This window comes from Aulonocara sp. 'chitande type north' Nkhata Bay, linkage group LG18 (genome assembly GCF_057382095.1).
Source record: "Aulonocara sp. 'chitande type north' Nkhata Bay isolate Kocher_YH1m ecotype deep benthic linkage group LG18, A_spYH_male_GT1.1, whole genome shotgun sequence".
Lineage (NCBI taxonomy): Eukaryota > Metazoa > Chordata > Actinopteri > Cichliformes > Cichlidae > Aulonocara > Aulonocara sp. 'chitande type north' Nkhata Bay.
The window spans coordinates 4833230-4849089 of record NC_141361.1 but is presented as its reverse complement, the minus strand read 5'-3'; the positions used below and the strand labels follow the sequence as shown (position 1 = coordinate 4849089).

Below are 15860 nucleotides of genomic sequence, written 5' to 3'. Positions count from 1 at the left end.
TTACTATAAATTATGATATAGTGCACTTTCTTAAAATTTCTTATTGCTCTGTAATTAATTGTTTTCTTTATAAATGTACAAATGAGAATAAAATCTGTGTGATAAAGGAAGGTCTGTAGACTTCTCTGTTAAGATCAGTGAAGAGAAACAACAACATACAAATACCTAAGAAAAATATTCAGTAAACATTTAGAAGATAGAGAAGTTTATGTTGTCATGTGGAGAAATTTTTCAAATAAAAATATCCATAAGCATTGATAGTCTCCATGGCTGAACAGACACAGGAAAGAGCTCCACCTATAAAACGTAAAAACATCAAGACAACATGTTGAAGATGTCGAGGTACTGCCCATAATGTTTGACTGACATCTGATTTATGTGCAGCACATAAATACCACAATAATGATGGAGAGAAACTAAAAGGGAACTAAAATACAGATTTAAACTTACAACAATATGAAAGACTTCAGTCTATTTCACTTTAATCAACTCAGCAGTGGCTCCAACCCAAAGTCCAGCATAGAGCGGCTGAGTGAATGTGGTCTGGACTCTGTGGAGGAGAGTCATGGTTTCAGAGACGCTGTAGAAGGACAAAATACCTGCTCTGTGATCCAGGTACACTCCTACTCTGGAGGAACGAGGACCTGAGACACGAGTTTGGATGTTGTTGTACCAAAATGTAAAACTGTTGTTGTTACAATTTAATGACCAAGATTTGTCATTACGTCCAAATAAACATTCATATCCTTCTCTGCTGATATTCTTGTATGCGACTGCTACATAACCTCCTCCCCCTCTCCACTCCACCTCCCAGTAACAACGTCCAGTCAGACTCTCTCTACTCAGGACCTGATACCACCATACAGTGAATCTGTCTGGATGATCAGAATAAGACTGTTGTTGTTTCATTAATGTTACTTTTCTGTTCCCCTCTGATAATAACAGCTGTGTGTTTGCTGTGTTTGGATCCAGTGTGATTTCACATGAATATTTTAAGAATCCAGCTCTGGTCTTTGGCTCTGGTTGTGACAGTGAAACATCCACTTCAGTGACTGTCAGTGAGATGTTTGTCCGTTCCTCTCTCAGAATGTCCTGTAGTTTATCTCTGACCTCTGACACAGCTGCTGTCACATCCTCAAAGTAGCTCAGAGGACGGATATTGATGCTGGATGAGTCTGTAGACTCACTGAGTGCTGACAGTGAGGGGTAGTTGTGTAGAAACTGGATGTGATCCTCTGTGTGTGAGAGCTGCTTCAGCTCAGCATCTTTCCTCTTCAGCTCAGTGATCTCCTGCTCCAGCTTCTCCTGAAGCTCTTTGACTCGACTCACTTCAGTTTCCTGCTGGGATCTGATCTGCTGCTTCACATCAGAGCTTCTTTTCTGGATGAGATGGATCAGCTCAGTGAAGATCTTCTCACTGTGCTCCACTGTTTGATCAGCAGACTGATTGATGGCCTCCACCTCCTGTTGAAGCAGCTTCACATCTTTCTCTCTGTCCTGGATTCTCTGCTGGATGTTTTGTCGACTCACCTCCAGCTCTCTCTGCCTCTCAGTCCTTTCTGCTGCAGCTGAGACTGTGTCGTGGCCTTTATGTTCATCCACAGAGCAGAGATAACAGATACTCTGCTGATCAGTACGGCAGAACATCTTCATCACCTCATCATGACGAGAGCAGATGTTCTCCTGGAGCTTCTTGGAGGGCTCCACCAGCTTGTGTTTCTTGAATGTAGGTGAATCATAATGAGTCTGAAGGTGTTTCTCACAGTAAGATGCCAGACAGACTAAACAGGACTTGAAGGCTTTCATTTTTCTTCCAGTGCAGACATCACAGGCCACATCTTCAGGTCCAGCATAGCAGTGATCAGCAGGAGCAGCTTGGAGTCCAGTCTTCTTCAGCTCCTCCACTAAAACTGCTAACATGGTGTTTTTCACCAGGACAGGCCTCGCTGTGAAAGTCTGTCTGCACTGAGGGCAGCTGTAGATTTTCTTCTTTTCCTCTTCATCCCAGAAGCTTTCAATACACTTCATGCAGTAGCTGTGTCCACAGGGAATAGCCACCGGATCCTTCAGTAGATCCAAACAGATCGAACAAGAGAAGGTTTCTCGGTCCAGCTGAACACTTTTCTGCGCCATTTCACCCAACAGTGTCAGTGACTGTGTGAGTTTCACTTCCTCAGAACTGAAACTGCTCTGATCTAAACAACATAGGTTTCTGTAGCGAATGGGATCTGTCAGCTCTTATACGTCACCACATGTTGGTTGCACCCATCTTCAAACTGCAGATCAGAAGGGGAGGGAACAAGGGAACATGTGGACAGAGAGGAGGTGCTGAGTTAGAGAGCAGGAAGAGGGAGGGTTATCAGACACTAATTCAATCCTGGAACATGTGAGCCTGTGAGTTTTTCATTTAAAAATAGCACTGCTCAGCCTTTAAAGTTGTTAAATAAACTTAACATTTAAAAGACAATCTTTTCATGTAAATTAGTTTAAATTATCATTTTAGTCATTACAGGATATCAAATACTGCAGCTGAACTAAGAAATTGTTGTAGAAAAAAGCAATAAAAGGTCGTTCCCCCTCTGTCCCCTCCTGGTCACCTGTGCCTCAATTTTATGAGATGAGATGGATCAGCTCAGTGAAGATCTTCTCACTGTGCTCACTGTTTTATCAGCAGACTGATTTTATTCCACAACCTAGACATCCACATTACTCACACTCTCATAACACATACATATAGGGCCTTGGGATCGGGCATGTTATACGGTGTCCAGAGGACAGTCTTTGTATTCAACCTCACCTCTGGCGCCGGTGCCCACCTCTCAGTTTTAAATGCATGTAGACATTGAGGGTTCTCAGGAGGGGCCGTGCTGTACAGTACATGTACAGTGTCCATTTGTGTCTGTATCCAGGTTGGATGAGCGCCGAGTATTTGTATATGTGTGCATGAGGGTGGGAATGCATGTTTAGGTCTGTGTGCGCCTATTCGTCTGTGTCTATATGTCAGCTCGGGTCTTACACTCCACCCCCTTGGAACATCTCAGGCCCTCCAAGGTATGGAGGCTTATTTCCCCTCACCACACTCCCTGCTGGTGGCTGATGCCCTCAGACATCGGTGCGTTCTTGGTGTCCAGGGCTGGACGCTCAGGTCTGTACCAGCTCACTCCCCGGTACGGCTGCTTGGTGGGGCCTGGTGCCCGTGGCTCGGTCGGGCCCCTTGCAGGGGTTCGATTCACTCTGGCACAGCTGACTGCCGGCAGAGCCCGCGTGTACGTCACTGCAGCCCCCTCTGGCTTCTGCTCTGTGGCTGTTGGGTGACCCCTCATCTGGGGTTCTCCTCAGCTCTTCCCAGGAAGGTGGCACGGTTGCCCCTCCGGTGGTCCTCTTTGGGCGCTCGCACTCTGGGGGCCTCTGGATGTCTGGGGCCTGGATCTCCTCCATGCCTGCTTCATGCCCTGGGGGACGGGGCTGTGGCTCCCCACACCAGCAGATCGTTACATGGAGAAGCCTTTTGAATAGACGAGCACTCATCCACACAGGTGTTCACACACACAAGCTACACCTTTCTTGGCTGCTACCTCAAACCACATTGTGCGATGTCAATCTTGCGTGCTGCACAATCACATTCAGTATTTAATATTTACTGTTATTTACACTTAGCTAGATTATTGCAATGGTGTTGTGTTATTATGTTGCTCTCTTTTTTGCTTGTTTTCTCTTATTTTCTTCTCTCAACAGGTGACCTGGGAGATATTTTTTAAGTGCCCTTTCTCACTGTCCCTCTTTCTTTCTTTCTTTCTTTCTTTCTTTCTTTCTTTCTTTCTTTCTTTCTTTCTTTCTTTCTTTCCTTCCTTCCTTCCTATCCCCCAGTCATGTCTGTCCAATCTGTAACAACTGAAAATAAATTAAAATAAATACAGTGGGGCAAAAAAGTATTTAGTCAGCCACCGATTGTGCAAGTTCCCCCACTTAAAATGATGACAGAGGTCAGTAATTTGCACCAGAGGTACACTTCAACTGTGAGAGACAGAATGTGAAAAAAAAATCCATGAATCCACATGGTAGGATTTGTAAAGAATTTATTGGTAAATCAGGGTGGAAAATAAGTATTTGGTCAATTACAAAAATACAACTCAATACTTTGTAACATAACCTTTGTTGGCAATAACAGAGGTCAAACGTTTACTATAGGTCTTTACCAGGTTTGCACACACAGTAGCTGGTATTTTGGCCCATTCCTCCATGCAGATCTTCTCGAGAGCAGTGATGTTTTGGGGTTGTCGCCGAGCAACACGGACTTTCAACTCCCGCCACAGATTTTCTATGGGGTTGAGGTCTGGAGACTGGCTAGGCCACTCCAGGACTTTCAAATGCTTCTTACGGAGCCACTCCTTTGTTGCCCGGGCGGTGTGTTTTAGATCATTGTCATGTTGGAAGACCCAGCCTGGTTTCATCTTCAAAGTTCTCACTGATGGAAGGAGGTTTTGGCTCAAAATCTCACGATACATGGCCCCATTCATTCTGTCCTTAACACGGATCAGTCGTCCTGTCCCCTTGGCAGAAAAACAGCCCCATAGCATGATGTTTCCACCCCCATGCTTCACAGTAGGTATGGTGTTCTTGGGATGCAACTCGGTATTCTTCTTCCTCCAAACACGACGAGTTGAGTTTATACCAAAAAGTTCTACTTTGGTTTCACCTGACCACATGACATTCTCCCAATCCTCTGCTGTATCATCCATGTGCTCTCTGGCAAACTTCAGACGGGCCTGGACATGCACTGGCTTCAGCAGCGGAACACGTCTGGCACTGCGGGATTTGATTCCCTGCCGTTGTAGTGTGTTACTGATGGTGACCTTTGTTACTTTGGTCCCAGCTCTCTGCAGGTCATTCACCAGGTCCCCCCGTGTGGTTCTGGGATCTTTGCTCACCGTTCTCATGATCATTTTGACCCCACGGGATGAGATCTTGCGTGGAGCCCCAGATCGTGGGAGATTATCAGTGGTCTTGTATGTCTTCCATTTTCTGATGATTGCTCCCACAGTTGATTTTTTCACACCAAGCTGCTTGCCTATTGTAGATTCACTCTTCCCAGTCTGGTGCAGGTCTACAATCCTGTTCCTGGTGTCCTTTGAGAGCTCTTTGGTCTTGGCCATGGCGGAGTTTGGAGTCTGACTGTTTGAGGCTGTGGACAGGTGTCTTTTATACAGATGATGAGTTCAAACAGGTGCCATTCATACAGGTAACGAGTGGGGGACAGAAAAGCTTCTTACAGAAGACGTTACAGGTCTGTGAGAGCCAGAGATTTTCCTTGTTCAAGGTGACCAAATACTTATTTTCCACCCTGATTTACGAATAAATTCTTTACAAATCCTACCATGTGAATTCATGGATTTTTTTTTCACATTCTGTCTCTCACAGTTGAAGTGTACCTCTGGTGCAAATTACTGACCTCTGTCATCATTTTAAGTGGGGGAACTTGCACAATCGGTGGCTGACTAAATACTTTTTTGCCCCACTGTATAAATGCTGCTGCCTGCCGAGCTGATAAAATGTACATTATTTTTTTTAAATGTAAGTTTCTTGAAATATTATTTTGAGGCTATATCTCCCACCCCTACATACAATAAACAATACAGAGTTTTTTAAGGAAGGAGGTCATCTGATCTGCTCTGATCTGGCTTCTCAGTGGACTGCTTCATCTGACAGTTCTCCCACTTTTAACTAGTGTGAATCCTCATGTGTCTTTGTAACTGTATCCTCTGAATGAAGCTTTTCACCTGTGTGGATTCTCATGTGAGTTTTCAAGTTTATCATCAGGCTGAATCTTTTTCCGCAGGTGCTGCAAGAATGTGGCTTCTCACCTGTGTGAACCCTCATATGTCTCGTTAGTTTGGATCTGTACTCAAAGGTTTTTCCACAAATCTCACATTTCACAAACTTTTTACTTGTGTCAGTTTTACGCTGACTCTCTGACACAGGAAAGTTGTCTTGCTGATCTCTGCTCTCTGGTTCAGGAGAGCTGGAAGAAAGGAGATGTTCACTGTCCAGCTCTGGCTCACTTTCCTCATAAGTAGGAGCCACCATGAAGATAATAATGCCTTCAGTCTCCTGCTTCACTACAAGCTGATCTACGTCCTGACTGGTGCAAGGTTCCTCCTCTTCCTCTTTTATCTGTGGAAGCTCCGGATCCTCCTGGTCGAGGCTGAAGTTTCTCTCCTGGTCCCCAAAAACCAGTTCCTCCTCACATTCATGCTGTTGTGGGAAAGCTGAGGTGACAAATGGACAAAATTACTTGTCTTAGATAAATATAGAAGTATAACAAGAATGACTACTCGGCAGTGGTGTCTACAGCTGTCCATTTCCAACTCTACAACAGAGTTTAATCAAAATATCATCCGAAATATCATCATATCATTTACCCAGACCTGGAAACTGTTAAAATAAGATTTCATGCACTCACTTCTAACACGTTAGTAAATTTCTATGCACCAATCACAGTTTGTCCACCAATTACTGTTGGAAAGATGTTTATGTAAATGATAAGACAAACATCAGACAGAAGGGGAAATTTAAAAGTAGGATTAAAATATGGGGATAAAAAGCAGCGAAGCTCTCAGAAAACCTCGACTAACAATCAGCTGAGTTTATTTAAACACTGGCCTTGAAGAACTCTGATGTGTTTCCAAAATATCTTTATTGAATGAATTAAAGTCATATTAATTTTTAGGTAAGACCATTACGGTTTTACATACCCCTGCTGTGTAAGTTCATTTCAGGTTTCCAGATGTTATCCAGCTGTCTGAGCTGCTCTTCTTCAGTCCAGATGAGGCCTTCATCCTCCTGTTTGAGTACAATCTTTTCTACGTCATCGCTGATGCAGAGTTCCTCCTCTTCCTCTTTGATCTGTGGAGGATCTGGGCCCTCCTGGTCCAGACTGGAGTTCCTCTCCTGGTTGGAGACCTGCTGGTCATACAGGCCCTCCTCTTCCTCACACTTCATGTTAGGGGGAGATCTTGAGGAACAAAGGGTCACTGAGGAAAAAGGTTAATAATGTGATGACAGGAAAACACATCTGAGCAAATATAGTCCACTCTGAGCATGTCCTCATATGGGAGTGAAATTTAAACTGTACAAATGTGAAAAATGAAAGTGTAAGTTACTCTCGAGCTCTGATACTCTTATTAGGAAAGTTCAGAGTACAAATCATTCAGGTAGCTGCTGCCAGCTTCACGCTGCAAGTAAATGTTTGTCATTGTTGTAGATTAAACTGAAAATCTCACAGTGCCATAGCAGATAAGTACCAGTCAGGTTTCACAGCCAGTCATTGCACAGAATCAACCCAACTAAAGTCATCAGTGATCTGAAGATTATTAGGGACTCAGAGTTTCAGTCTTAGTTCTATTTGATCTCATTGCTGCCTTTGATACTGTTGATCATGACATTTTAAATCAAAGGTTTCATCATTTAGTTGGTTTAACCGGACAGTTCTCAATTGGCTCTCGACCTTTGACCCAGTTAAACCTCTCAGGTCATCAGGTTCAGATCTGTTAACTGTTCCCAAAATCAGATGTAAGTGTGCTAAGAGTGTGTTCAGTTACTGTGCTCCTGTTCTTTGGAGCATGCAGCCATAGTTTGCCTGCTGTGGCTGCATTCAAAACTAACAACTATGTTTCCATGCTTTGTGAATAACACTGACATCTGTGAGATTTGAGCTGATTTAGTTCGAGTTAAGACTGTTTATTAGAACATTACAAAGTTATTTTAAAAACTTCATCATTTTCTTGAACCCAAATATAATTCAGTTGAAAAATATACATTTTAACATGAGGTGAGGATGGTGGGGGAGGCACGATGGTCTTGTAGGGTTAGACCCTGATTAAGGGGTATTTTTGAAAGTAAAGCCCATCTCTCAAAGTCCCTGCCGGCCTGCCTCCACCTCGGGAAGCCTGTGGGTGCAGACGGACGTGAGGAGCACCACAGGCGGCAGAGGACTGTCTGTAGCCCCGGAGTGAGGGTCAGAGAGCCGAAGCAGACAGCGAACTGTGGCACAGTGCAGAAAACAGAAGCTTTCCCTCCCTGCCTCCTTTATCTTAATCTTCTAAATAAATCTTCTATAAAGGCACTTTCTCTCGGTCTCAAGGTTTGTTTAATGCTAAAAGTTTACCGTAAAAAAGAGACGCACTTGTGTGATTAGCCGCTCCCTGATTTCAGTATGTTAGCCTACAAGCTGAGCTCTGATCAGGTCCTACATGAGTTGTATTCTTGTGTTAGTCCACTGAGACCATCGCAGTTTTACCTGTTATGCGTAACTTTATCTCGGGTTTCCGGCTGATATCCAGCAGTCTCTGCTGAAGGTTGATCTCATACTGGACGATCAGACGTTCTGTTAACCTCAGAGCAGATTTCTTCTGCAGCAGTCAGCCGGTCTCTCCACTATTGCTTCTAAACGAACAATAAAAAAAATGTAATTATAGAAAAACACTTCTGAGAAGATAAAGTTTTAGTTAAAGTCTGTAATGAGGGCATGTTGCTCACATTTGCAGGTGAAATTAAAAGTGTGTAAAAATGAAGTTATTTGTGCACTCTGATGCAAATGAGAACTTGAGTTCTGACATTTTTCAGCAACATTAAGAGTAAAAAAAACCTTTCAAACAAAAAAGAACTCACTTATTACTGACTGACTGATGATCTATTTTGGAGTTGATCTCGAAACTGATCTACATCTTGATATTTTTCAAAATAATCTTCACTATTGGGGGTGGCTGTAGCTCAGGCGGTAGAGCAGATCATCTACTGATCGGTTCGATTCCCGGCTTCACCTAGTCTGCATTTCAAATATCCTTGGGCAAGATACTAACTCCAAGTTGCCTCAAGTTGCTCTTTGATCTGTGGAATGTGTGTCTGAATGTTGGTAGAAAGCACTAAGAAAAATGTGCTTGTGCGAATGGGAGTGAGTGGGTGAATGCACAAGTTTTGTAAAGCGCTTTGAGTGCTCAAGATTGAGTAGAAAAGCGCTATATAAGAACCAGTCCATTTTCACCAGGACAGGCCTCGCTGTGAAAGTCCTCCGGCACTGAGGGCAGCTGTAGATTTTCTTCTTTTCCTCTTCATCCCAGAAGCTTTCAATACACTTCATGCAGTAGCTGTGTCCACAGGGAAGAGCCACTGGATTCTTCAGTAGATCCAAACAGATCGAACAAGAGAAGGTTTCTCGGTCCAGCTGAACACTTTTCTGCGCCATTTCACCCAACAGTGTCAGTGACTGTGTGTTTCACTTCCTCAGAACTGAAACTGCTCTGATCTAAACAACATAGGTTTCTGTAGCGAATGGGATCTGTCAGCTCTTATACGTCACCACATGTTGGTTGCACCCATCTTCAAACTGCAGATCAGAAGGGGAGGGAACAAGGGAACATGTGGACAGAGAGGAGGTGCTGAGTTAGAGAGCAGGAAGAGGGAGGGTTATCAGACACTAATTCAATCCTGGAACATGTGAGCCTGTGAGTTTTTCATTTAAAAATAGCACTGCTCAGCCTTTAAAGTTGTTAAATAACCTTAACATTTAAAAGACAATCTTTTTATGTAAATTTGTTTAAATTATCATTTTAGTCATTACAGGATATCAAATACTGCAGCTGAACTAAGAAATTGTTGTAGAAAAAAGCAATAAAAGGTCGTTCCCCCTCTGTCCCCTCCTGGTCACCTGTGCCTCAATTTTATGAGATGAGATGGATCAGCTCAGTGAAGATCTTCTCACTGTGCTCACTGTTTTATCAGCAGACTGATTTTATTCCACAACCTAGACATCCACATTACTCACACTCTCATAACACATACATATAGGGCCTTGGGATCGGGCATGTTATACGGTGTCCAGAGGACAGTCTTTGTATTCAACCTCTGGCGCTGGTGCCTATGGAGCGCCAGGACTGCCATAATGAATTAATTAAATACACCATTAAATAATGAATTAAATGTGGCAATAATTAATTAAAATTGGAATTAATTAAATAAATAGTTATGACACGTGTAATTAATTAATTATTGACACGTTTAATTAATTATTTATGTATTTCACATTTTAATTAATTATTCCATCCATCCATCCATCCATTCGCTTCCGCTTATCCTTTTCAGGGTCGCGGGGGGCGCTGGAGCCTATCCCAGCTGTCATAGGGCGAGAGGCGGGGTACACCATGGACAGGTCGCCAGTCTGTCGCAGGGCCAACACACATTTAATTAATTAATTATTGACACATTTAATTAATTATTTAATGATATATATATTTATTTCATTTTGGCAGTCCTGGCGCCTGGCTCTCATCTTGAAATAATTTTATCTGTCAGCCTCACCCATCAAACTCAGGGGGCGGGGTTAACGCTGATCAAGTCAAAACCATTGCTTAGGCCTGGTGGCCATTGTTTCTAGCACACAACAACCGGCATGTGGAAGCTAACAGAACTGAACTTTGAAAAACCCTGTTTGTGTGTCACCAAATACCGCTTTAATATTTTTTTAGCCGAGAATGTAGTGGTTTAATCTTCATGTGTCTGGTCGGTTTGTCAAGATACAGCCTCTTTGCAAAAGTGCTTCGATGATTTCGGAGACGTCTGCCCAGTCTCACGGCAAAGCGTGGGATAGACCCGCTCGCCTCGCAAGCAATCCCACCGACAAAGCGCAGGCCCCGGTACACAGCTGTAGTAACCCCCGCTGACTTCTTTTACTGAGGTTATATTTATCGGTGTTTTATTTCCTGATGTTCTTATGTGTCCTACGTGTTTCAGTCGCCAATTCTGAATTATAACTAACATTAAAAACATGTTTAAGGAGGAGAGAGAGCAAATAAATCTGTTTAACATCTGATCTTTGGGTTTTTGTTCAGTAATCAGCGTGACCTGTGTATAAACGCATAAAAGAGATAACGTTGGTGTTTCTGTCATGTAGTAACTGCTGGCTTTAACTGTACAAAGGTTGTTCGACACTATGAAACACATACAGACTTCATGATGTTCGGCTAATATTTTTATTGTGAATATTAATCATGAGGGTAAACGGCCCTGTACACCACGGAGCGAGGTCAGCATATCCACGATATGCAGAGTTTCCCAGCTGACTAACTGCCAACTATTCCAGAGACGTGAAAATATACAGCATAAAGAAAAGTGTAAGAGACCCAGCAGCAGATTAGAATAACAGTTATACATTTAGTAAATCACCAAATGAATCCAAGAAACGAGCAAACCTGTTCCGACAATTTGAGTTTGTGTTCCCTCAGCTGCAGACTCGCTGCTGTTTAAATGTTTGAAAAGGAAGATTAGATATAAACAAACGTCAAACGTAGACTCATTCTGCCTTCACATTTGATATGAGGCCACACAGTAAAAAACTGTCAATTTTACACTTAGAGAGTTGATTTTAACTCTGTTTCAGATAACATTTGGTCCCACTCAAAATTAGGGTAAAATTTACTCTATGGCCAGTGTTAACTTTTTAGTGTTAATTCTACTCAGTTTAGTGTCAAAATTAACAACAAAATGTGTAAAAATATTTAACACTGAGGGTTATTCACACTGTTTAGAGTAATATGATTTCACTTTATAGAGTTATTTTTAGTCCAAGTTCACTCTAATGTGTAATAATATTTCATTTTCATTATTTTTTCATATTTATCATATGATGCTATATTTCTAAATGGCTGTGATCTATCCTATATTATGAAAATAACTACAAACATACAGGTTACAGTAACAGCATTTATTAGCATAACAAACTCTTACAAATGACAGTAAGTAATGACAGTTGTCATTCACTCCATACGACAATTGTATGTCAAAAGGCCTGGGATAATGCAGGCTGTCAACATGAAAGACAACTAAATCTTGCTTTGTCCTGGTCAACTCATAAGCATGGAAATGTTCTTGAAAGGCTACTGTACATAATGGCAAAATGAGAAGTACCAGTTTCTCATGTATTATCAGAACTGACTCAATCTGGTAAAACACAGGCATTTCAGACACTACTTTGCCACAAATAACCAAATGCGGGCGGTAAACAATACCATTCTGTTTAGCCCAGTTCACTTTCATAACTTGAACTCTATTGGGCAGTTGCATTGCTATTGCAATTCCAGAACCTCCTTTTACCATATCTAAAGACACCATTTTTCCTGGACCAATGTCTAACCGACTAAAGGTTGTTGAAGATTGCCAAATGTATGCCATATAATTCTGGTGTTTTTTTGGCCAGCGTTTTGGTGATATTTTTGAATGATTTGAGCAGTTTCTTGAAAAAATTGTGCTTACCTTCATAGCGCATGCACCAACTATGAAGTACAGGCCCTATTTTTTGGATGCAGCGAGGATAATGGATAAGAAAATGGTGCTTTGGTAAAAGTTTTTTCTGGGGATACAACATCTTGAACAGTTTGTGGTGTTCCACAATCAAATGTTTTAAATATACACACATACCTTGAGATAACATAGGAGAAAATACAATGTTAACTATCTGTAGTAATAAAAGTAGTAGGCCCCGATGTTGGTCAGTAGAGGTTACCAAATCTCCAAACATGAGGGGAACATTCCTCAGTAAGCACCATGTCTGAATAGCATTCAGTCCCAGATCATTAGACTCTCCACCTAAATTCACAGCTACTGGCCTATTGTTTTTCTCCATGAATCCATAATCAAAACTTTGTATTCTCAAATTCACTTCTCCCAATGTAAGATGTTGTTCTTTTAAATACAAAAACAATAACTTCAGTTTGTACTGGGCCACTCCTTCCAAAACATCATGCATCACATCAACTGAGAAGTTCTCAGTTGTGTGAAAATATGTCAGTGAATTCAATAAGCATGAACTCTTTACACCAAAAACATAAGGAAGCAATGGATTATTAGACATTTCCTGACAGTGAGCAGTGTGGTTGTCTTTGGTGCGCAACACTATTTTGGGGGAAATCTTCAGAGAATTCTGTTTGAAAGTCATCTTTATCAGCTAAACAAAACCTGCAACAGTACCTTGCACTGAAAGACTCCACCAGACCAAACAAGCTATGTAAGCCTAAATTATCACCAGTGACCTGTACCACACTACCACGAACATAACCACCGAATAGTGGAATCTCAATACCATCGCTCTCTAACACTTTAATGTCTCGAACAATAGGAACAAGAATTTCACTAAAACCATAACGTTTCAGATCTTGTGCATGAAATAAGGCACAAAGGTGTATGTTGGCCAAAAAAGAATTCCATTTGGGAGAGAAGTTTCTTAAGGTAAAATATACTGCACCCAACTTGTGAATACCTCGCTTGGAACCAAGAGGATTTGCAACCTCAAAGTCATCATAGAACATTTGGATCTGAACTGTGTGCTTTTCTGTTGAAAAAAAGAGGGCGTGTCTTCAATAGAGATCCATCACAAATATCTCTGCGTCTTGAATCACAAGTGTCTGATTTTTTCAACATTTCTCCAACATGCTGACTCTTAAATATTGATTCCAATGTTGATAAAACTGGAACATACATGAATTTATCTTGAACAACTGCCTGATCATATGTTCCAGTCTTTTTATTTCGCCTTGTGTCAAATCTTGAGCCAATTACACATTCAACTGGTTCTACAGTTTCCCACTTGTCTGATAAATATTTTGACCTCTTGTACTCAGAATTAAGAACTGAGAAAGGATTCTCTAACTCATCAAAACATGCTTCAACTTTCTTGCACATTTCTGTTTCTCTTTCATTACTAAATACATGCTTAATGACTGTTTCTTTAGCATGTTGTTGGATATCTTGAACAATCTCTTCCATGGAATTCACTACAGAATTCACTACACTTTGGCCTACACCTGCTGCCTTTAGATCAGAAATAACAGCTGCACAACTATTTACAAGGTCTGCTGAAGATAATTCCGACTCAGCCTCTAAATCAGGGGTGTCAAACTCAAATACACAGTGGGCCAAAATTCAAAACTGGAACAAAGTCGCGGGCTAACATTAATATTTATTGAAAAAAAAAATCTTCCTCTAGATATAAGAATGAATCTTTTTTTATGGACTCAAACAAGTTTTGCTGAAAACCTGAATATGGAACAAGCAAAGCTTAATACTAAACAATATATATATTAACTGTATAATACCAGTAGGCCAGCTCTAATAGTAATTTGGTATGGCTTCGCGGGCCAAATGTAATCAGGCTGCGGGCCAAATCTGGCCCGCGGGCCAGAGTTTGACACCTATGCTCTAAATGTTCAGGCACCACATCAACATTAGCAGTAGTACTTGTGTCCGTAACACTTTGAACTGGTGAAAAATCTAGTTCTGCAGAATCAAATGAACTGCTTACGTGGCATTTGTTCAGGTGCTTTCTAAAGCCAGAAAAACTACTAAAAGAACGTGAGCATCCCACTTGGCCACATTTGAGATATAGTGTCCTCCCAGTACAGAGACCATGAATTACCTTAAGGTGTTTTACAAGGCTGTTTGGTCTACCATGATCACTTTTGCAAAGAAAGCACTTCATTATTTTGATCTCAATGGATACTAACGCACCATTCTTGCTCGCAACTCTGGGAGTTTCCTTTGTTTCCCCAACATCAATGTTGTAAATGGTTGTTTGCAGAAAAGTGAAAAAGTTGGTCAGGGATGAACTGTATGACGTATCAAAGACATAATGGGCCTTAAAGAGTTCATCAAGGGCTCCTACTGAACCTGTCGCTTTACATGGAAGTGCATGCTTGTCAATCACAATGAAGAAGGTGTGGATGCTGCTTCTTGTGGGTCCCTGAGCAAGAAGGTAGGGCTGACTGCTTCGGGTGATGTTGTCTAGATGCTGCTGTACACTGGTTCCAGCCTACAACAACACATTAAACAGCAGTATTTAGTGACTATCCCATTAGATTAGATCACCTTACTGTACATTACAATGGCGGTGATGGAATATATATTTTAAATAACATACCTTTAGGAATTTGATGAGGTTATCGACAGCTTGAGATGCAGACATCTTTCCTGGTCTCTTTCACCCTTGTGCAGATGGCGGTAGCAGATGTAGCAGCAGCAAGATAGCAGACATGTCACTGTCCCAGCCTACAGACGAATAAACAAAGAATTACTCCAAAAATACATTCGATAGACAGAATTGCCTATATAACCAACAATGGCAAATAAAAACAGTCAGTCATACCATTCTCAACTTCAGTAGCTGACTCAGCATTGCACATCAACTCCAAGAGCTCCGAGGTGGGTACAAGTCCATGACTTTCCTTTACAATCTTTGATTTGAGATCGATGGGCCACCTCTCCAAGAATTTGTTGGCAGTGACCTCATCAAACAGGAGTCTGAAATCTTGTTCTATCTATAATGCAAAAATAGAAGATAAGAGGTGTAATGAGTGAAATTGCAAGCTGCATGGAATATTTCAGTGATTCAACAAATGAAGATGTCTTACCAGTCCTGGTGTGTCCAGAAACCGCGGGAAGACTATGAAGACATCTGCTGCATTCTTATCATCGCTGACCATTGAATGCCGATAAATGAAGGTAGCTTTCATCTTTTCACGGATAGTGTCTTCATCAGCAGAGTGTCTCAAAAGAGCAATAGCTGCTTTTACATCCTCATCTGATAACACTGTCTCAGTGGTGAGTGGTCTGGATCGACCACGGCCTGGCCCGCCAACTTAAGAAAAAACAATTTGATTGACTCCTGCCTACAAATTAGATCAGAATCATTTAAATCACAAGTGAACTTACTTTTAGGAGATTTGGAAAGTGAGACACTTCTTTCCTCTGCAGCTTTTCTTTGAATTGTCTTCAACCGCCACGCAAGGTATCCGGAACCGCTCTCTGGATCATAGTAA

The 15860-nt window shown here is 41.7% G+C and overlaps 2 protein-coding genes across 4 annotated transcripts; both read right to left on the bottom strand.

The window, feature by feature from the left end:
* Nucleotides 1-471: 471 nt before the first annotated feature.
* On the bottom strand, nt 472-2148 carry LOC147307734 (tripartite motif-containing protein 16-like). 3 transcript variants are annotated; one of them, XM_086273074.1, is made up of 2 exons: nt 1793-2133; nt 472-1621 (listed from the first exon to the last, which is right to left on the bottom strand). In XM_086273074.1, exons 1-2 carry the CDS (start codon nt 2131-2133, stop codon nt 472-474), a joined length of 1491 nt encoding a protein of 496 aa, XP_086129200.1. The 3 variants fall into 3 exon arrangements, with proteins under 3 accessions (XP_086129200.1, XP_086129201.1, XP_086129202.1); XM_086273075.1 differs by having other exon boundaries at nt 472-1623; nt 1837-2133; XM_086273076.1 differs by having other exon boundaries at nt 472-2148.
* Nucleotides 2149-5513: 3365 nt separating this feature from the next.
* On the bottom strand, nt 5514-7088 carry LOC147307733 (uncharacterized). Its single transcript, XM_086273186.1, has 2 exons — nt 6753-7088; nt 5514-6266 (listed from the first exon to the last, which is right to left on the bottom strand). Exons 1-2 carry the CDS (start codon nt 6997-6999, stop codon nt 5722-5724), a joined length of 792 nt encoding a protein of 263 aa, XP_086129312.1. The 5' UTR covers nt 7000-7088; the 3' UTR covers nt 5514-5721.
* Between the last annotated feature and the right edge of the window lie 8772 nt (nt 7089-15860).